The sequence below is a fragment of the Plutella xylostella genome, chromosome 7 (assembly GCF_932276165.1).
Source record: "Plutella xylostella chromosome 7, ilPluXylo3.1, whole genome shotgun sequence".
Classification (NCBI taxonomy): Eukaryota; Metazoa; Arthropoda; class Insecta; order Lepidoptera; family Plutellidae; genus Plutella; species Plutella xylostella.
In genome coordinates this window covers 307,732-329,861 of record NC_063987.1, presented here as the reverse complement: position 1 = coordinate 329,861, position 22,130 = coordinate 307,732, and the positions used below count along the sequence as shown (strand labels likewise).

Below are 22,130 nucleotides of genomic sequence, written 5' to 3'. Positions count from 1 at the left end.
GGCCAAGTGCGAGTCGGGCTCGCGCACAAAGGGTTCCGTAGCAGCAAAATTACAGTTAAATCAACCTATCTCAAAAACTATAAGAGATACTTTGATCAAACCAAAAATCGTTGAAAGAGTTAATTAGCATGCATCACCTCTATTTTTTTTAGAATTTTATACCCCGTAGTTATAAAAATAGAGGGGGGGGGACATACTTTTTACGACTTTGAGAGCTGATATCTCAAAAACCGTTCACTTTAAGAAAAATGTTTTTTAGAAAACTTTATATCATTTTAAAAGACCTTTCCATTGATACCCCACACGGGTATGTACATCGAAAAAAAAAATTTCATCCCTCAGTTACATGTATGGGGGGCCCCACCCCCAATTCTTTTTTTTACTATTTAGTGTCATATTTTTGTAGCGGTTCATACAACACATATTCCCATCAAATTTCATCACTGTAGTACTTATAGTTTCCGAGTAAATCGGCTGTGACAGACGGACAGACGGACAGACGGACAGACGGACATGACGAAACTATAAGGGTTCCGTTTTTGCCATTTTGGCTACGGAACCCTAAAAACAGCCTACAAGCTAAACCAGCTACCTTGTACTATCCAAATTTCAACATTATTTATACTTACAGCCGTTTATTTCACCACCTTGCAACCACCACTTAACCGCCAAACCTAACGCCATCTCCCTCCCGCCCACAGTGTCAAACGGCAGCTCCCTCGGCGGCTGCGGGGTAGACAAGGACGGCAAGAAGAAGCACACGCGGCCCACGTTCAGCGGCCAGCAGATCTTCGCGCTGGAGAAGACCTTCGAGCAGACCAAGTACCTGGCGGGCCCCGAGCGCGCCAAGCTCGCCTACGCGCTGGGCATGACCGAGTCGCAGGTCAAGGTAAGAGATACTCTGATAGCCGTAGGTTAAGGTGTATAGTTGAATAACTCGCGGGGACGGACGCGCCAAGCTCGACTACGCGCTGGGCATGACCGAGTCGCAGGTCAAGGTAAGAGATACTCTGATAGCCGTAGGTTAAGGTGTATAGTTGAATAACTCGCGGGGACGGACGCGCCAAGCTCGACTACGCGCTGGGCATGACCGAGTCGCAGGTCAAGGTAAGAGATACTCTGATAGCCGTAGGTTAAGGTGTATAGTTGAATAACTCGCGGGGACGGACGCGCCAAGCTCGACTACGCGCTGGGCATGACCGAGTCGCAGGTCAAGGTAAGAGATACTCTGATAGCCGTAGGTTAAGGTGTATAGTTGAATAACTCGCGGGGACGAACGCGCCAAGCTCGACTACGCGCTGGGCATGACCGAGTCGCAGGTCAAGGTAAGAGATACTCTGATAGCCGTAGGTTAAGGTGTATAGTTGAATAACTCGCGGGGACGGACGCGCCAAGCTCGACTACGCGCTGGGCATGACCGAGTCGCAGGTCAAGGTAAGAGATACTCTGATAGCCGTAGGTTAAGGTGTATAGTTGAATAACTCGCGGGGACGGACGCGCCAAGCTCGACTACGCGCTGGGCATGACCGAGTCGCAGGTCAAAGTAAGCTAGTCTATGGTTTTAGCAACTTGTTCATCTTCTGTAGCGTGTCTGCGGCAAACTAGTCCGAATCCTATAATAGGCACAATTAGACCATCTTCTTCTTCTTCTTCCTTGCCTTATCCTTATTTAGGGTCGGCTTTGTTGGTCATGTCACGCCATTTTACCCTATCCTCTGTCATATCCTCATTCACTCCACACTCTCTCATATTTTCTTTCACGCAATCAAGCCACGTCTTTCTTGGTCTTCCTCTCTTGCGCCTTCCTTCGGGTCTCATTTCCAACACTTTCTTTGTCACATAATCATCTTCTCTTCTCATGACATGCCCAAACCAAGAAAGACGATGGCTTTTCATCTTCTCCACTATAGGAGCCACTTTCATACTTCCCCTTATATACTCATTTCGTATTCTATCTTTTCTTGTAACACCACACATCCATCTCAACATTCGCATATCTGTCACATGCATCCTTTTCTCATCGCATACTTTGGTTGCCCAGCACTCAGCCCCATACAACATCACCGGCCTTATGACGCTTTTATATATTTTGCCTTTGATCTTAATTGGCATCTTGCGATCACACGTCGTGCCGGTGAGTTGTTTCCATTTCATCCATCCTGCATTCATTCGTCTCGTCACATCCCTGTCAATACTTCCATCACTCTGTAGAAGGGAGCCGAGGTATCGGAAATCCTCACCTACTGCCAGTGGCGAGGTACCCAGAGATATCGACGCAGCTGAAGTAGGCCCTCCGAATTGACAGAACATATATTCTGTTTTGGTCCTACTCAGTCTCAATCCCACACTCTCTAGGGTATCTCGCCACTGGTTCAGTTGCACCTGTATTTCATCCCCACTCTCATCGACAAGCACGATGTCGTCTGCAAAGAGCATGCACCAGGGCGCCTCCTTCTGAATTGCAGATGTTAATGCATCCATTACCAATAAAAATAGGTATGGACTCAGGGATGAACCCTGGTGCACGCCTACTCTGACCTCGAACCTGTCGGTGACCCCGACTGCGGTGCGGACCTGTGTGTTGGCACCTGCGTACATGTCCTGAACAATACCATGTTCATGGCACAATTAGACCATGTTTTGATATAATCAGAGCTCAACTTGCTGGCCACCGATAGAGAAGATTGGAAGAAGTGTCAACCCCATACTTCTCGGAGGAGAAACGGGAATGAAGAAATATTTTGATAGTGAAGCTTTTACTTGAAAAAGCCGATATTTTTATTTTATTTAGCAAGCCGCTGGATTCCCTCTATTGAAAGCAGCGAATTGCATAGGATTTATTGAAAATTTCTATCAAAGTCACTTTTCAGCCGTTTATATGGTTTCATTAGGTAAAGTCGAACACTCGTAGATTATAAATAATTGCTTCATACTCGTAAATCTTCAACAATATGCCACAATCCACCCCACGTTCGCATCCGTAACTAACGCCCAATGCGTTGTCAATACGGTCCGCCGCACCGGGCGACACGGTCCATCACATCGGGCGACACGGTCCACCACTCGGCGACACGGCCCGCGCTAATCGCCGCGACGTGCCGTGACGCAGCGCGCGTCATCATGCGTTATTGCGAATTAATTCACTCGGACGTCACCGACGTGTGTCGCTAATGTGTGATTATGCCGGAATTAGTTCACGTTATTGTGCAACGTATTGCAGTGCATTTATTATTATGTGTTTGTTATTTTGTCGTTTTGCTATTTAACAGAGGAAGGTTTTAAACATACCTTTCGTTCGTTATAAATGTTGGCAACACCAAAACAAAGTAATATTTTTAATATATTATTTTGTCGTCTGGCAACTCTCTCTTTCTCTCTACCCACCTACCGACGTGTGTGCATATTGTTAATCAGCTAATAATTAAATAAAAGTGCAGTTAAATACATAATCAGCGTTTATACTCTAGCGTACAGTCCCGCTTCGCTACAATAAAACTACATGTATGCAGGCTTTCAAATCTGCGTGCAATTTTATATTTTGAGATACTTATAAGAAAGCAAACCTTGAAAAAATATCTCATTCATCAATCGTATCAGTTATTAGCCTAACTCGGCGTATAACACGGTAAATCCCCGGCCACATCTGTTGACTAGCGCGTAGGGTGCCGCGCCGACTGCCGCCGCGGGTAAGCCGCTTACACAGATTGAAAAGTCAATCAGTTTAGTGCTCTCACCCTGTTGGACTGTCGGTTTGACTGTTCTATTTGACTTGTCTAGTTTGATGGTAGAGATTGATTTGAAACGCTGCTTCGGGTAATACTTTTGTTAATAATGGAAAAGCACTGAATGCTGTAATTTTTTTACGTATATAAGTTTAAGCTTTTGAACACTGCTGAAAAATAGTTATAAATGAAATAAAATGGATTTAATTAATATTTTTCTAAAATAAACTAAGCAAAAAAGTAAATGGTAAAAAAATACATCGGTGGTTGTCATCCAGAGTTTAAAACAACAAATGGACTGTCATCAGCCTCATCAGTCCAGTGACGGATTAAACACCAGTTCACCTGCATCAGGTGTCGCGTCAGCCGTCACGAGGATTATCCTCGCAGTAACCCCCCCACCCCCTTCCCCCCTCTCGTGAGGACTACACATGATTAAATGGTTCAAATCAGTGGGCTAATTGGAGCGTGTGTTGTTTGATAAATAAGTCACGATGTATTAGGGTTAGAGATTGCAGGAGAGAAAAATACTCGATAGAATTTGTCTACTTGCTAACATCAGCTTTTGGATGGAAATCATTTATTAAAGGTTATAATATAAATTAACATTTAACTAATTGTAAATAAAATTATGAAAACTGAACTAAAAGATTTTGGATTATATTTCAGATAAGGGTTAGCGTTTCAAATAAAATAACATAATCCATCAATGCATTAACACTATCAGAAACGCCTTTCATCTCTCCACCGAAACGCTAAAAAGCGCAACAAACTACCCATTTCAATTAAACAGTGCGGCGGCGGGCGCGGGCGAAAGCGTTGTGTTTTTATTTTTTATTGTAAACTAATTACCTAGATGGCAACACGCGCCCCCGCGGGGGCCGGCTGCGGGCGCGTCACCCTACTGTGGTCACGGTCACTTACCCGCGCGGCTGAGACTAGGGTGACGCGCTGACAATCGCTTCAGTTATGTTATTTAAACTTGAGACACTTTATTTTATTGGATTGATAAGAATTTAAGAATTATAAACTATGTTCAAAAAAATATGCCCTTAAACTCACATTTACATATGACGTCATGCAAGCTTATTAAAAACCCTGTTTCAATTTCTAATGTCAATAATAACACATGAAATAAATCCTAATTTAACACCCTACATTCGCAAAATCATCTTTAAATCAAAACAAATGACAGTCTCCTTTCAGCGAGGGTGTTACAGCGTTTACTCACTCGCTCATCTAGTAATGGAATCCAATGAGCAATGATCTTTGATCGCGTCACAGATTTATACAGGATGTTAATAGCATATATGCTCCCATAAAAACTAAACCACATAATTCACTAACGATTTTCTCAACAAACATACCATAAGAAATTAACTATTATTTAAATTCCTTCTACAAAACAGCGCATAAAGTTATAAACTTTGTAAAGGAATAAAAAAAAACATTTGCGATCATATTTTGGAAAAGTTATTCAGTTTGATGAGTAGAATGGTAGACGTGTGTTTAAAGTTTCCGGCAGCAAACTTTAACATCCTGTATAATAACTGTGCACTATACTCTGTGTGCATCGTACGTCACAGTCGCATACTCTGTGTCCCTTCGCGGGGCCATTAGACTAAGTGATGCTGTATTACGGGGGGTTGATCTGTGATGCCCTGTGTATATACAGGGCGTTCTTGAAAGAGGCTAAATAACTTAACACTACTCAACTCGCTCACTCGACTACTCTTTATAAAATATAAAGATTATTTAACAACATACAGTAGGTACAAGTTAAAGTTTTTACGGCTGTAGCCTTTTAACTTTTAAAGTTTACAAACAAGCTAGCTTATTAAATACATAATATAAAAACGTAGACACTGATTTTAATAAACCGTCTCCTTACGAATAAATAAAAATATTTACACATTTTAACTCAAAACTATTCTTCGAAGTCAATGACTAGTCTAGATATTTTAAAAATATCCAATTAAAATAGCACAGCGACGATAAACTCCATGGATCACCCTGTACAGCGCAAGTTAAAGCGAGTGAAGCGGAGCGCGTAATCCGATGAATGCTCTTGTATGGGAGATGTATGAAATGAAATGGATCAACTTTTGTATCATTGCATTTGTGCGCGTCACTTCACTTTCTGTTATTGTCTGTATGTAAGTAAGCAATGAAACGGATTTGAGTTTAGGATTTTCATTAAGTATCTTGTTTCGTATTGCATAGGGATAAACGTGGCACTAGGTAGTGGTTGGTGTACATGAGTTATTTTTTTATTTATTCTGCTTATACCTCCAAATCGAATAAACTAAATTTGTCACAAATTATCACAGTTCAATGATACGAAAGTTAGTAATGAATGCATTTTAATAATAACAAAATTTTATTACTTTACAAAGCGTTAAATTTATCCAAATCAAGTTTGCAACATAAATATCCCTCTTCAATTGCTTCTCCCATTCAATTCTTATTCACAAAGAGCAAATTAAGTCAAACACGCATTTTCCCCTCTAAATGCTCAGACCTGTGGAGCACCCCATAGCTTTGTCGCTAAATAGCCTTAATGCTGTCTCACAAATACGCATTCACTCACAAATTGAGCTCAAAAGCCAATGTGTGCCCCGACCGACCCCTTAAATGACCATCGCCATTATATCCACAAACTACAGCAAAATGAACCGTGGGACTCCAGAATAAGAGCTACGACATGTGAGCGGATTAGATGGTCTTCAGATGGGTATAGCATGTCACCCCATTCGGTTTTCGATAAATGATTCCGCAGGGATCTCGGGGGTGGGAGGGGCGCGCGGGAGAGGCGGGCAAAGCCAATCAAAAGTGAGGTTTAAGTGTATTAGAATAGGAGTTGTGTTTGAATGGCCGTCGGCTCGTGTGTGTCGCTGTGACGAATGCATAATGTAATTAATTGGCAGCAGTTTGTTTATTTAATAACAATATTTTATTTCGTGAGGGCGCTATTCATATTTGATGCGGATTTATATTGTTTTTGTTTAATGGCTAAAGCAATTAAAGTGCAGGCAAACACTTTAAACAATTGGAAATGTACATTGGACCTATATGCTTCTAAAGATAATGTGTTACAAAATAAAATATTTGCACGCATCTGTCAAAACTGAACTCAATCAAATGTTTTTGTTTGCTGAAACCACCTGCACTGCAATTCAGAAATAATAGACGCATCATCATCAGCCTATAGCAGTCCACTGCTGGACGTAGGCCTCTCCCAAAGCACGCCACTGGATGCGATCTTTAGCTTTAGACGCTAATATAGACGCTATTTTACATAAATCTATGAAATAATAAATAGTTAAATTACTTAACTTAACACGATATATTTGCTCGAATGCTCGCTAACCTATTTGGCAGATAACTTTAAAACTGAGCTCCATTTAAAGCTGCGCCATCAACACGCCATCCGCTCAATTTAACTATCCCGATGATATCCCGATGCAGAGGGCGCCACTAACGACTGCGGAGCGGGAGTAGGCCCCTCGCATAGCATATTAAATTATTTTGATGGATGACACAATAATTTAATTTTAATGTGTTTTGATAAAATAGACCTTTTATGAATGCTAAATTGTGTGACGGCAGTTTTTTATCGTGATTGAATTTTAATTTGCTCACTCGTGTAGATGGTATTAAGATAAGTTTTAGTGAGAACGCGTTTTATTTAATGGCCGCTGTCACAACGCGCGCGGGTGAGATTAGTTCACGTTCCTCTGTGACTCGGAACTTTCGAGAACTTTGATGACTCATGTTCGCTATCATACTATCTCTTCGTAATAGGGAATATGCGTAATTTTTTTTAATACTTTTATTGTATAGTTTTACATCACTTTATTATAGTAAAAAAAAATTCAACGCCAAAATAAGTAATTTAAGGTATTTTAAAGAAAGTTAAAAAATTACAACCATCACGACCACTTTGAAATTCCCGTCAGGATGGCGGGCTGTCGTGACGTCATAATCGTTTAATTTCACGGCTCAGAATAATGAGTCCTGTCAGTCGGCATAGATTTTTTACAGTTTTTTACCTAATCAAGTAATCACAGAGTACTTTTGTATTTTCAAGAAACCAATGTTGTCATGGTAACAAACGAAAAAGGAAGTGTATAAAGTGTGATCACTGGCTGTTTTGTAATGGTAATAAAGTGTGACCAGTGGCTGTTTTGTAATGGGAGCTCGTAAATAGCTGCTAGTAGCTCTTTTGAAATGGGAGCGCGCAAACCAGAGGACCTTTGTACACAATATTACGCTATTATGGCAATATGAATATAAAGAAATATTTGTATTGTATGTAAGTACTTACTGTAACTTTGGTTCTCAGTAAGAGAGACTAGGGTTAGTGGGTCATTCTATTCTATTATCTGAGGGGGTGTAAGAACCTGCACCTGGCTCTCTTGAATGGAACCATTGTGCATATCTCAAAGGTCTAAACCCCCTTACCTAAACTATGGAATAATAGTATAAAAAATATATGCATAACTATTCCCTAATATTCGGCACACGGCTCTCGACTTTTCAATAGTCTTTGCTGTCCTTTTCCGCAGCTGGCCACAGTTTACTCGTTCATACTGCGTAATAAATTTAATGTGTCCAGTTCTTCTGATTACGAGAATTCTTCCATAACTTAATTTAGAAAAAAATAACAACTTTTGAAATATACTAACGACTGCCATTATAACCTAAAAGTAGAAAGAGCAACTTGTGTCATGTTCATGTCATAATACTTACAATACAAATTTAATTTTATTGTGTTGCAATATGGAGCATATTTTAGTGGCTCGTTGACTGGCGAATGGCTGTTTATGCCTCATTACAATAGAACAACTAGTGGCAGCCCATACACTACCAACAAAAAATATAAAAAGTCCTAAACTTTGCAAACAAACAAGCATATCAAACAAGAAGTGGAGAGGTTATAGGAGGCTAGGATCTATTGGAAGAATTTTTATGTGATCCTTCGTATCTGATCACAACGAGCATCACAAATACTCGGTGACATTAACATTTCTTTGTTTACACTTGACATTTATTTAACTATACGCAAACGCAAAGAAGTTATTATTCTGAGATTGATATATAAAGAATTATGACGTCACATCCGCCCTAAGAAAATGGGTGACGTTTCTCGGAAGTTAGAATTTACCGAAGTTTTTTTGTACTTTTCAACTTCATTTACTTGCTCAAAAATAAATTATAATCAAAAATAATGATGTAGTCGTAGTTATGAAACAACAAAGTTTATTATAAATAATATTTGACCTTTATTTGAACCACTTGCATATTCCCTATTACAATTTATTGTCTTGTTATGAAATGTTTCAGTAATCGTAGAACATTTCGTAGCTCGTAGCCATGCCTACGCCGTAGGCTGCTACGCCGTAGGCATTCTGGATTACAAATATATTTATTATTATTACGGTTTTGATATTTACATACCATCTAACTTAAGTACTTTAATTAAAATTAAAAAGTCTATTACCGAGCAGCTCAAATCAATCTTTACTAGATAACCTTTATTTCTTAGTAGTGTTTTCCGCGAAATTCGATTCAGTTGAATTCGTCTGAATTCTGAGGTAAATTGTAGCGTAAGCGTAACTTATGCGTCAAACCAGTGTCAGTTTCCAGCATAAATATTAAATTGCTGTTTAGCCCTGAAAGAAATAACCTTACAAACTTTCGCATTTATAACATTATTAGGTTTAAGTACTATCCAATGATTACATCGTTTGATGTCAACGTCATTAATCTCAATAGCCTCTTTGCTCAATTTTATAGCGACATAAAGCCTTGTGCTAACTCGCCGGTAGCGCCACTCTGACATAAATAACGGCGCTTTATGTGAACTAATCAATGAACGGTGAGGGGACTCCCGTGGCAACACGGTGGCTGTGGGGATCATTGTCACAATAAGAGCCTTTAGTGTGTCTCAGATGCTTATAAAAAGATGAATTTCCACTGTGGTAAGAGCATGCTTGCGTAAAATCAAGGAATCGAGGTTTATTTACTCACAAAACCTTAACTTAGGCATATTATTATACTTACGGACTGAACGAAAAAACGAACGACTCTTATATTCACAGTGTATTTTCATTTGTACAACAAACATCCGTACTATTATTTCAACCAAAACTAACAGAATCACGTTCGCAAAAAAACAAATCGCTACTATCAAATCCCGAAAAATCTCAAAAACCACAGTAATCCATCTAAACCGTATTTACATTGGGCTAAGTCCCAATTATACCGCGCGGGTTGGGCCCGCCCCCGCGCCCCCGCGCCCCCGCGTGGTAACAACAGCGGGACAAATGTGACATTTACATGACAAAGACGCGGCGTCCACAGATGGAGCGATCGGCTACAGAATGTTGTTATTTAGTCGTTAGGGACACAGCCCGGGGGTACGGTGTGGTCGGGGATCTATTGTGTATTGTTAATGAGCCGATATCGCCGCTACAGTTGGAAACTGCAACTGCGCCTGTTTGCGTCATAATCATAACTTTTCAGAACCTAAAAAAATAACAGTACCTATAACTATGACAGTATTTTTCTGCATAGCTTATGTTTAAGGATCAAATATTACGTTACGATTATGAAAAAATAATAATAAATACTAATAACTATGAATCATAGTCTATGATACATTTATTAGCTTAGGGCCCAGCGCGGAGGTCCGGCGTGGACAGTATCTTGTGTCGTATTGATTCAGCGCGGACCATCGCTCTGGATGTCGTGTGATTCCAGCAGACGTCTATCGATGGACGCCGCGGGCGGTACATAGACAAAACAACTGTCTGTAGACTACAGACAGTTGTTAACCTGCCTTTTGTCCGAGCACTTATTACTCTCGCGGGCAATGAAAACGTTCCACCTGTCATTGCCATGTCACTGAAAGTTTTTCATTGCTCATGCTCATGGCTGTACTTACATTTAGTTCTGTACTATTAGTATTATAAGCTTACGTACCTATTATCCCTATTAATATATATTTTTTTAATGTGCTATCGTTCATTATTTATACCGCAACTAGTGTGAATTCCCCTTTTCAACTATCAGTTCAGTTACATTAAATCCCACACTAAACCATGCACCGACAGCCATAATCGATGGCAAACCGACTACAACAATGCGAACAATCGCACATTCAATCATCCGCCTCCGATCCGTGGACGAGTCCCCACGAAATGTTTACGTTTCATAAACAATAAACGGGCAATCCCACAATCCCGCAATAACGCAGTAATCCGTCTCGTGATGGATACGGCCGCGGCGACGACATTTGCATTTTTATTACCTCCCCCCCCCCTCCGCCTCTTGTCTTACACACTCTGTGTACCTTTGAAATCTGTGACTATTTTATTGCATTATGAATATGCTTTCACCTAGGTGAGGCAGGTAGGCTGTAGGTGTAAGGACTGAAAAACAAAAGAGCATACGTTACGCTTTTCTTACAATCTTGACCGTTGATCTGAGAAAGTTATTTACAGGATTGTACCTAATATCTTGAGCCTAAAAATATAGAATTATGTAGGTATATGGGTGCATACTTTAATAAATTAAAATATAATAAATAACATTAAAAATACACAATCCTTTGCTGCTCTTGATTCTTTCTACGAAATGAACCAAATTCACTCCACTAGTAAATAATAAAATTAATTACCTGCACGAGATAATAATCGAATCGTCTATTTTTAATTATAATAGTCACACTGTCGAGTGACGCGTCCGGCTCAAAGCGAGTGATCGAATCATTACTAATTTAATCGATTCTCATGTCACGATGAATCGATACGCCGCTGTGACAATCTTTAATCGCTCTAATCTTTAAGATTACTACTTCATTTAGTTGGACCGGTTTTTGGTGACTTCTTAAGTTTCGACTATAAAATAGAGTAGGAAACCACAAATCTTTATTGAATCCGTGTACTTATTGTATTGTATTGTAGGCACCTTAAATATTATAGAAGGCTAGCAGTAAACACTTGAAAATAAATGTAGAGTGCTCCATTTCAGCAGCAAAGCGCAGATTCCCGAATGTTGAAAGAACCTAATTCCGACGAATGTTAATCTGACGCGCCAATATCTTAGCCGCGTCGCTCATTAGCCGCCCGCCCGGCCGGAGTCGAACCCGGGACGACACTACGTCACGTTCTACGAGAACAAACAATTATTTATTGTGCACAAACACCCTGTAGTTACCCCTACAGCGAGGCTATCCAATCCCGACCGTACCACGAAGAGATACGGTAGAAAATCGAAGGTGCAAGGTTGAAGAGCGCTCGAGCAAGATTAATAGGGCATAAAACGTAAGATAATACAATATACAAGAAGACACGTTGTTAACCGTTCCATCGCAGACGTGCCCGGCGCGCGCGTGCCGTCTCTGTCACTCCCGCCGTGTGGGGCATCTGTCTCTGTCGCACAGTTTCAATTATGTGCCTAATCCCTCAATTAGGAGGACAGATGCCGGCGGCTGTATGCGAGTTTAAAGTACGGTCGGCAGAAGCAATTACTGATGATTTCAGGAGGATTTCAAAGATTTTCGTGTCGGCGAGTTCCCGCGCCGGGTCTTAAGTATTGTTTCGATGTAAATTAGCTTTTGTTGTGGTTAAATGAGGTTTTATTGTAATTGTTCCCTTTAATTTCATTGTTTGACTGGATTTTAGGGAGTGTTGAAGTTTTCATATTTTACCTGATATTTTGAATGTTTATTTAGGTAGTTTACATTCTATTTGACTGACGTAAATAGCATATATGTTGACCTTTCACTCCACTAGTTATGCAGACCCTACAGCTACATCTGTTGAAGAGGCCACGACGTTAGTTCTAGTGTAATTAATATGATGGGGACAAGAGTCGATGCTGCCTGCTACAGCCTGAATACTACATAAGTATTTATCAAATAATACGATATAAACAATTATGTCATGCACTGATAAAACTTTACCCATAAGTTTAAGACAGTGATAGCGTAGTTTAAAATTTCGTATCAATTACTTTTATTTCCGGCTTAAACGCCTACTAATAATATGAGCTTAACAGCTACTAATGATCTTGATTTTGTCATTAAATCGATTTGAATCAGTCGATCGATACACGTGGGCTTACAGACCGGAGTGACGTCATGGCACTGCTCTAGATTTCAAGAATTGATCTACTTTTAAATGACAGACTGCATGTATGATGTATTTTTTATATCGAAAACACTAAAAAGTTCGCATCGTCCACTCTCCAACATAAGTCTCTCCCAAGGAGTGCCATTAGCACGACTATCTTACGAAATCAACGTTTTAGCTTTTAAAACGTATATAGTAGGTTAACGCATTTGAAGTATATTTCAGTAAACAGAAAAATATGTAAATTTTTTTATAAAAAATATTAGCATTTGTCAAATCAACTCAAATCTTATAAATGTCACAAAAAAAAATGAATTAATCTGAACATTTAATAAACCATGCTACAGCATCTCCCACGGTCCACCTGCCAGCCTGTGATCATATCATGCGCGCGCGCAGCGGCCAGATCAATCAGCTCTAACTATATTAATGAAATCGTCGCGGCTACCGTGCGAGCATTCCAACTGTCATAAACACAATCACTGACCGAACCATTGACCGAGTCACTCGCCAGACCATGCAGACGACTTTTAACTGTATGTTAATTAAGTTTAATGTAGGTAGTGCAGTGAAGTATGAGATATAGTTATGACTTTATCATAAGTTGCAGTACGGTAAAATTTTGACAGACCAGAAAATTAGGTCCAACTTTAAAGAGACATAACTCACGGTTGGATTAACAATGTGATTTAATTTCCTTGTGAATAGATATAAAGATGATTGTCTGACTTCGGGCAGGGATGCGAGAGGACACGAGATAATTATCGATGGATGTGTTTGATTCCTGATGAGTATGTCGGGAGCTTTCATTTGTCACGCGACCGACAGACCGACAGATTGCTTCTATCGATCGAGTGATATATTAATTCCTGATGGTATTAAGATAAGGAGGTTTGCGGCTCATTTCTTGGTTTCAAACGCTTGCGGGACAGCTTCATTAGTTTTTGACATGCGCTTTTATAACAACTATAAAAAATGTCGTCTATGCTGTGGGAACTAGATCTAGATAAGTCACTTTGTGAAAGTGATAATAATACACACAGAATTCAAGAATGAGTCAATGTAAAAGCCTAAGCACCAGATTATCAATTTAGCATTACACACGCTAGCTAAATGAATTCCAGCACTGATTTTTTTTTCCACAATATCTTCAGAATTGAGTGTGTTGTAGTTTGCACTGTGTTCAGTAAATCAGAATCCTGCCGACTCCGCGGTAATGTGCGATGCGTATGCGGCCCGCAGACGAGCCGTTGTTATATCCACATATTGACTCTATTCTTACACGCTATTTCTCACTTTAGGGCTGACGAAAACCACATATGGTTCATGGTTCATCGCATAAAGTATACATAGGTACCTATCAATTTTCTTCTTAATACTGTTTTCTAGCTGTTACATTTTGGAATACTAACAACTAGCTGTCATAGTTAACAATATATTACAAAGTATTACGATGACCAAGATTGTCAATACAGCAAGAGTACTTAATTTTTTCTTCGACTTCTCTTTTCTCATTATCTCTTTGAAGTATGCTCACTTCTATTTATAAATCTCCCCGGCAGCTGGCCTGTGTGGCAGCCCTAGCCCAGCTAACACATGTAGCGTTGTCGCGGAATCGATAATGTCCCGTAATGGCGATGCCGCGGCCGCCGCTACACACCGCCTCTAATGCCTCTTCACTTTAGCAGGCTGTTTCGCTTTCTTGTCTTCTTTTTATATAGCTTTTAATATGAAATAGTCGTTCAAGCTTAGGCTTTATTAATTTAGTTTGGTCTTCAGAGCTTTGTCTTGTTCTGTTTTATCGCGGAAAGTATTAAATTATTGGAATTAAGAAGATTCGATAAAAACAAATCTATGTAAGCAATCGCTAATCTTTATCACTTATATTTACTTGATTTACTACACACACTTTAAATCCCGTTCACTGTCCAACCACAAACAGGACAGATCAAAACAAGCAGTCTAGACACTTTCAATCACAAGTTTCCAGCAAACGTATAGAAAACCGCAATGAATCACGACGACCTAATGAAACAAGGAGCGTCTCACATCGGACCTCATAACAATAACTGGAGGGTTACTCAATACTGACGAAAAACGAAGGAACGAGAGCTGTCGTGCAATCGTTATCCTAACTAATATTAAAAATGTTAAATTAACTGTATCAGTCTGTCTGTTACTCTTTCACGCCAAAACTACTGAACGGGTTTGAATGAAATTTGGTATAGGGTAAAAGTACTAGTAACTGGCAGTTTAAGCGACTAGCAACACAAAAACATATAGGGTAAATCGTGGTATAACTGGCATGTGTCAGTAACTGGCACCTTGACTATTAAACTAAATATATTAAGCTTTTGGATATAGTAAGACCATCTTTGATGTGTTTACAGCAATCTCCAATTATTCATTGATATTATAGATTAATTTTACGCCGCTAGGTGTGTATTTTCCGGCGCTGGAAATTATCTCAGTCAAAGCGACGAAGATCGCCAAAAAAATGCACGTGCGTTAAGTTTTTCATAAGGAGACACCAAAATTTGTATGGCCTGTTTTCGCGAAAATAAATAAGTTTTTGATAGTGTGACAATAACAAGGAAGTAGGGGAAGGTCTAAACAATATCATAATAGCCCGATTCACTGTGATTTTAGTTGCTTTTGAGTTATATTTGAGGGTGCTAGTTACTGAAATGTAATTTATATCTTCTCTTAGTAACTGGCACCCCCCTGCCAGTTACTAATATTTTGGGTTTTGTGATTTTAAGCTATTTTATACCTTCTATCGACAGAAAATACGATTTAAAGTGCACTGTAAAAACCCCCAGTGTCTAGGCAGCTTTGTTTCAATAACTGGCACGGGGCTGCCAGTTACTAATCTGCATACATTTTTTTACGCACCAATAACTGGCACTTACTGGTGCGGTAAACATTTCTTTCATGTTTCTTTTCAGAAAAATTACTAAAATCAAGGCAATCTACAGTAGTCTGTAATTGTCCACTGCTGGACCTCTCACCAGCAGTGACAGTGCACTCTGGTCTCAACCTTCCTCATCCAGCCACTACCGGTCAGCTTTATAAGGTCGTTGGTCCAGCTGGCCCGAAGGTATCCGCCGCTACCATTGCCTGTTCGTGGTCTCCACACCAGAGCGCGTTTGCCCCACTGGTCATCGGTTCTTCGGCAGCTATGGCCGGTCTTATGCCACTTGAGCATACATAATTTAAGAGCTATATCGGTTACTCTAGTTCTCTTACGGATTACCTTATTTCTGATATGGTCCGTCAAAGAACCAAGAAACTTTCCAATGCCCGCTGATCGATTTTGAATCGGTGGACCAGTCCAACCGTCAGTGTCCACGTCTATGATCCATACGTCATCACCAGTAAGACGCATTGACTGAAGACCTTTGCCTTCAGGCATTTTTATGTGAAAATTTTGGTTCTTCTAAATCTTCCCCTATGCAGTCCAATCCAGTAATATTTTGTTTTATACACCTTACAGCTTCGTTTTCGAAGTTCCTTCTGCCTAGTCGAATAGACTGTCCAAGGTAGACATAATATACTGTTGCTGCATTAAGGCCGCTATGCATGTTACAACGAGGAAATTCAAGAACTGCCCAGGTCTAAATGTAATCAAAGGCTTTCTTATAGTCCTTGAAGAACTTGATAGAAACACGGTTCGTGATGGCCGCTTGAAAAAGCTTGGTTAAAGAGCTTCTGAAGCTGGCAACTATACTACCGTCAGCAGTCTTCAACTTAGCCAGGTCACTTCCCCCAAGCTGCTGAATGAATACATCAAGGTCCACAAGCATTTGCTTTCTCCATTTCCATTTCCAAATCCAAGGGTTTCTCGATTTGTTGCATTCATATGGACCCACGATTCGTCGCATACTTGTACTGTCATTTTGTCGTAGAAGTCGACCATTACAACGGTGATTTTGAGTCTTACCGGTACAGAACCTAGACAGGTAATTGTACATTACCTAATATCAAATATATTATTGATTTTAGAGTACTTATTCACATAATTGCATGATTTTTTAAAAGGTGCCAGTTACTGAAACATCATGTGACAGTTACTAATTTTTACTGCCAGTTACTAGGTTTTTTGGGGGTAGTGGATAGAAACTTCATTAAAATCGAATATTAATCATATATCTTTACCATTTATGCCTATAATTGTTCGTCATCTTATTGCCAGTAATTCAAGCCTACCAGTGCTTAAATCAGGCCAATACTTTATTTTTAATATATGTTTTTGTGTTGCTAGTCGCTTAAACTGCCAGTTACTAGTACTTTTACCCTATTAAAAATAAAGTATTGGCCTGATTTAAGCACTGGTAGGCTTGAATTACTGGCAATAAGATGACGAACAATTATAGGCATAAATGGTAAAGATATATGATTAATATTCGATTTTAATGAAGTTTCTATCCACTACCCCCAAAAAACCTAGTAACTGGCAGTAAAAATTAGTAACTGTCACATGATGTTTCAGTAACTGGCACCTTTTAAAAAATCATGCAATTATGTGAATAAGTACTCTAAAATCAATAATATATTTGATATTAGGTAATGTACAATTACCTGTCTAGGTTCTGTACCGGTAAGACTCAAAATCACCGTTGTAATGGTCGACTTCTACGACAAAATGACAGTACAAGTATGCGACGAATCGTGGGTCCATATGAATGCAACAAATCGAGAAACCCTTGGATTTGGAAATGGAAATGGAGAAAGCAAATGCTTGTGGACCTTGATGTATTCATTCAGCAGCTTGGGGGAAGTGACCTGGCTAAGTTGAAGACTGCTGACGGTAGTATAGTTGCCAGCTTCAGAAGCTCTTTAACCAAGCTTTTTCAAGCGGCCATCACGAACCGTGTTTCTATCAAGTTCTTCAAGGACTATAAGAAAGCCTTTGATTACATTTAGACCTGGGCAGTTCTTGAATTTCCTCGTTGTAACATGCATAGCGGCCTTAATGCAGCAACAGTATATTATGTCTACCTTGGACAGTCTATTCGACTAGGCAGAAGGAACTTCGAAAACGAAGCTGTAAGGTGTATAAAACAAAATATTACTGGATTGGACTGCATAGGGGAAGATTTAGAAGAACCAAAATTTTCACATAAAAATGCCTGAAGGCAAAGGTCTTCAGTCAATGCGTCTTACTGGTGATGACGTATGGATCATAGACGTGGACACTGACGGTTGGACTGGTCCACCGATTCAAAATCGATCAGCGGGCATTGGAAAGTTTCTTGGTTCTTTGACGGACCATATCAGAAATAAGGTAATCCGTAAGAGAACTAGAGTAACCGATATAGCTCTTAAATTATGTATGCTCAAGTGGCATAAGACCGGCCATAGCTGCCGAAGAACCGATGACCAGTGGGGCAAACGCGCTCTGGTGTGGAGACCACGAACAGGCAATGGTAGCGGCGGATACCTTCGGGCCAGCTGGACCAACGACCTTATAAAGCTGACCGGTAGTGGCTGGATGAGGAAGGTTGAGACCAGAGTGCACTGTCACTGCTGGTGAGAGGTCCAGCAGTGGACAATTACAGACTACTGTAGATTGCCTTGATTTTAGTAATTTTTCTGAAAAGAAACATGAAAGAAATGTTTACCGCACCAGTAAGTGCCAGTTATTGGTGCGTAAAAAAATGTATGCAGATTAGTAACTGGCAGCCCCGTGCCAGTTATTGAAACAAAGCTGCCTAGACACTGGGGGTTTTTACAGTGCACTTTAAATCGTATTTTCTGTCGATAGAAGGTATAAAATAGCTTAAAATCACAAAACCCAAAATATTAGTAACTGGCAGGGGGGTGCCAGTTACTAAGAGAAGATATAAATTACATTTCAGTAACTAGCACCCTCAAATATAACTCAAAAGCAACTAAAATCACAGTGAATCGGGCTATTATGATATTGTTTAGACCTTCCCCTACTTCCTTGTTATTGTCACACTATCAAAAACTTATTTATTTTCGCGAAAACAGGCCATACAAATTTTGGTGTCTCCTTATGAAAAACTTAACGCACGTGCATTTTTTTGGCGATCTTCGTCGCTTTGACTGAGATAATTTCCAGCGCCGGAAAATACACACCTAGCGGCGTAAAATTAATCTATAATATCAATGAATAATTGGAGATTGCTGTAAACACATCAAAGATGGTCTTACTATATCCAAAAGCTTAATATATTTAGTTTAATAGTCAAGGTGCCAGTTACTGACACATGCCAGTTATACCACGATTTACCCTACATTCGGTCTAGACCCTGGGAAAGAACATAGGCAACTTTTTATCGCGGTATTCCCACGGGAAAACTTTTTAAGGCGAAGCGAAGCTCGCGCGCAGCAGTGCTCCAAAACTTATTTTTTCGTCATATAGAGTGACCCCCGGCTCCGGACATGCCTCGGAGTGAACATTCTGAGCTTCGCCGGAGACGCCATCGTTTTCATATTACGTCCCTATCGATTTGAGATCCACTATGAATATGTGCCGTGGACCCGTTCTACTTCTGGGTTGGTCCTATGTGATAATACAAGGAGGAAAATCCCTACTTATATTATAAACGCGAAAGTTATTTGGTTGGATGTTTGATCGTCTTTCACGTACTGGACGGATTTTAATTTGGTATGCAACAAGCTGATATCATGAATTAAAATTAACATATGGATAAGCTCACCGTTAAAATTAGTTGACTAATTAATGAAATTCCGCAAAAATACAACAAAAATCTCTTTACTGAGTTTAGGCATTAAAAGGTATAGGCATAACAGCCAAAACGGTTACTGACACACACACTCATGCCACAGTCTCCCCAGCAGCCAGGGTCTACTGTGTCTTCCAACCGGTCCTCACCCGCTGCCTTCATGAATACATAGCGTCACTCGCGACTCTCTGACAATGATCACCCCCTCCCGCCCCACCTCTTCACTTCCCGCCCTCGCCCTCATTATCATTCCTCCATCAGCCTCTGAAGATGTTCACAACGTCGCAGCGGGGTCACTCTATACTGACGAGAAACCAACGAGAGCTGTCGTGCAATCGGCGCGTTTAATACTACGAAATAGAGTCGTTACTCGCGCAGCAGCGATTCGAAACTTAGTTTTTTGTGATATAGAGTGACCCCCAAGACGCTCACATAATCCCGTATTTACTACAAACCAAGCCATACTGGGCCATATTGCCGATTGATCGGAATGTATATGCGTAGATTCGGTTATGATTGTTATTGGTAACATGATTTTGGGCTTTGATATAATGAAAATGTGGGTCTTGATTGATCGATTAAGCTTTGTGCGTTTATTTAGCTTGAATATCAGACAGTGAACACCTTTAACATTGAGAGGAAACGAGCCACCTCGAGCGACATATCATCTGTTTCTTATAAAACGTTTAGCTCACCCTGTAATCAGCGACTAGTGGTGGTCTAAGTGGCAAAACCCTTCACCCTTATTATCTCCACTTAGCTCTTGTGTTTATCGCAGATACGATAAGATGAACAAAAGTAAATTGTATGTACGTATATAGAACTTACCTACATAGGTCATCAAATTGCTGCCTGATGTTACATAATATATCTTATGTAGCTACAGGTATCCTAGCTCTACTAATTATGTAGGTACTCTGCCATTACTAAAAACTAGTATAAATAGTTATAGTATAACTAGTAAAATATAAACTAGTCTTTAATGTAATGGCCTGTAACTAACACCTAAAAGTACACCATAATTTTCAACAGCATGCACGTAACTTTCCTCTTAACCTGCTTTCATCACTTAACCCAATAGACATTCTTGGTAATGTAAAAACATACAATAGGAAAATTGTCTACAACATTTATTCGCATTATAAACCGTGGGGCGCCGGCGGGTGTGAGCTATGAACCGGCAAACTGCCTTCGATGTTATTGGAAAACTTCACAGCTCCTCCCCCCCTCCCCCTCCCATACCCGCACCCCTCACCCCGCGAGATGTCCGTGCATCGCGTCTATCGGTCACACCCGATACCGACACAGCAGTTCAATGATCTCACTTTGTGTTCTTAGAATGAGATTTAGGTGCTATTATGTACACACCCATATAACACAGTCAAACCAAAAATATTGCTTTTGTGGACATTGTTTTGTAATGTACTTGTAACACTGCAATGTTTAATAAAGAAAAAATGATAATGTTTTAATTCTTGTATATTATTTTCATGCAGTGGTTTTGAAACGGTAATAGTAGGTTTCGTAGCAGTGGCGTAGCAACCTCGTAGCGATTCGTAGCGGCTACGCGGCGTAGGCTTTTTAATTTGAATTATTCATGTTTTCCTGGTTGTTACATTTATTTTAACTCTTATTATTATCATCGCAGTAGCACATCCTTAATAACCAATCAGTTCAGTTTCCGGTTACTTAAAGGAGCAAATTTACTAAATCTTTATACACGGTTTTAATGATAATACCGAGGGTTAGTTTTATGACTTAGTAGCTCCCCGTATAATACTTGTTTACAAGACAATCTGCAACATCTTATACGGTAAATATGAACATTAACACCGTCCTAATGACCGCAGCAGCCATAACTGCGACACAGCAATGATGACTCAAGTCAATATAACGTCGCCGTCGTAAACCTACAATATCATATCATTCGTTATATCCTCAATATTCAACATCAGCACTTTATTTACGACCAATACGGTTTATATCCGCACTAACACCTACAATCCTAACTCTCCGCGGGGTTTCTCGGAGTTGGACGTTATTTGTATCGCGATAGGGTTGAGAGTAGGTGTTGGAGGGTTGGCGTGGGGGAACAAGGCGTTTCATGTTACAGCTATTGTATAGCCGCGTGTTATGTAGTCCTGGTACTCGCGTGTTACAGCGACTTGGAATGCGCAATATTTTGTTCGGTATTTTACTTCCTGTATTACTTGTATGTACCCTATGTATGTTTTTATAACACATTTTTCGATCGATTTCGATCTACAATCGAAAACCGATCATTTGAATACGTACCTAGTTTGCTTTTTCAATAGGCACTAAAGAAAAATACCTAAGTAATCGAGTTGCCTGATATTTTTGAAACAACGATTGCAAATCCTAATACAAACAGGTAAAACTGTTTGGATCGCAGTTGGCTTGAACACATGACAGCCACTTTGTCTCGTCGACGGATGGATGTTCTCGTGTGATTTACACGGAGCGCGTCATCGCGGGAGCCTGAAACTAATCGTCTGAAAAATACACGCACAACTCGTGGTTCTGTATATGGA

General features: G+C 40.0%; 1 protein-coding gene across 1 annotated transcript in view; it reads left to right on the top strand.

Moving 5' to 3' along the window:
* The window catches only part of LOC105391465 (homeobox protein Nkx-6.2), a 47,529-nt gene that overhangs the window by 16,815 nt on the left and 8,584 nt on the right, over nucleotides 1–22,130 (top strand). The window contains exon 2 of the mRNA XM_038106964.2: nucleotides 702–889. Coding sequence (XP_037962892.1) covers nucleotides 702–889 — 188 coding nt within the window. The remainder of the gene's footprint in view (nucleotides 1–701; nucleotides 890–22,130) is intronic.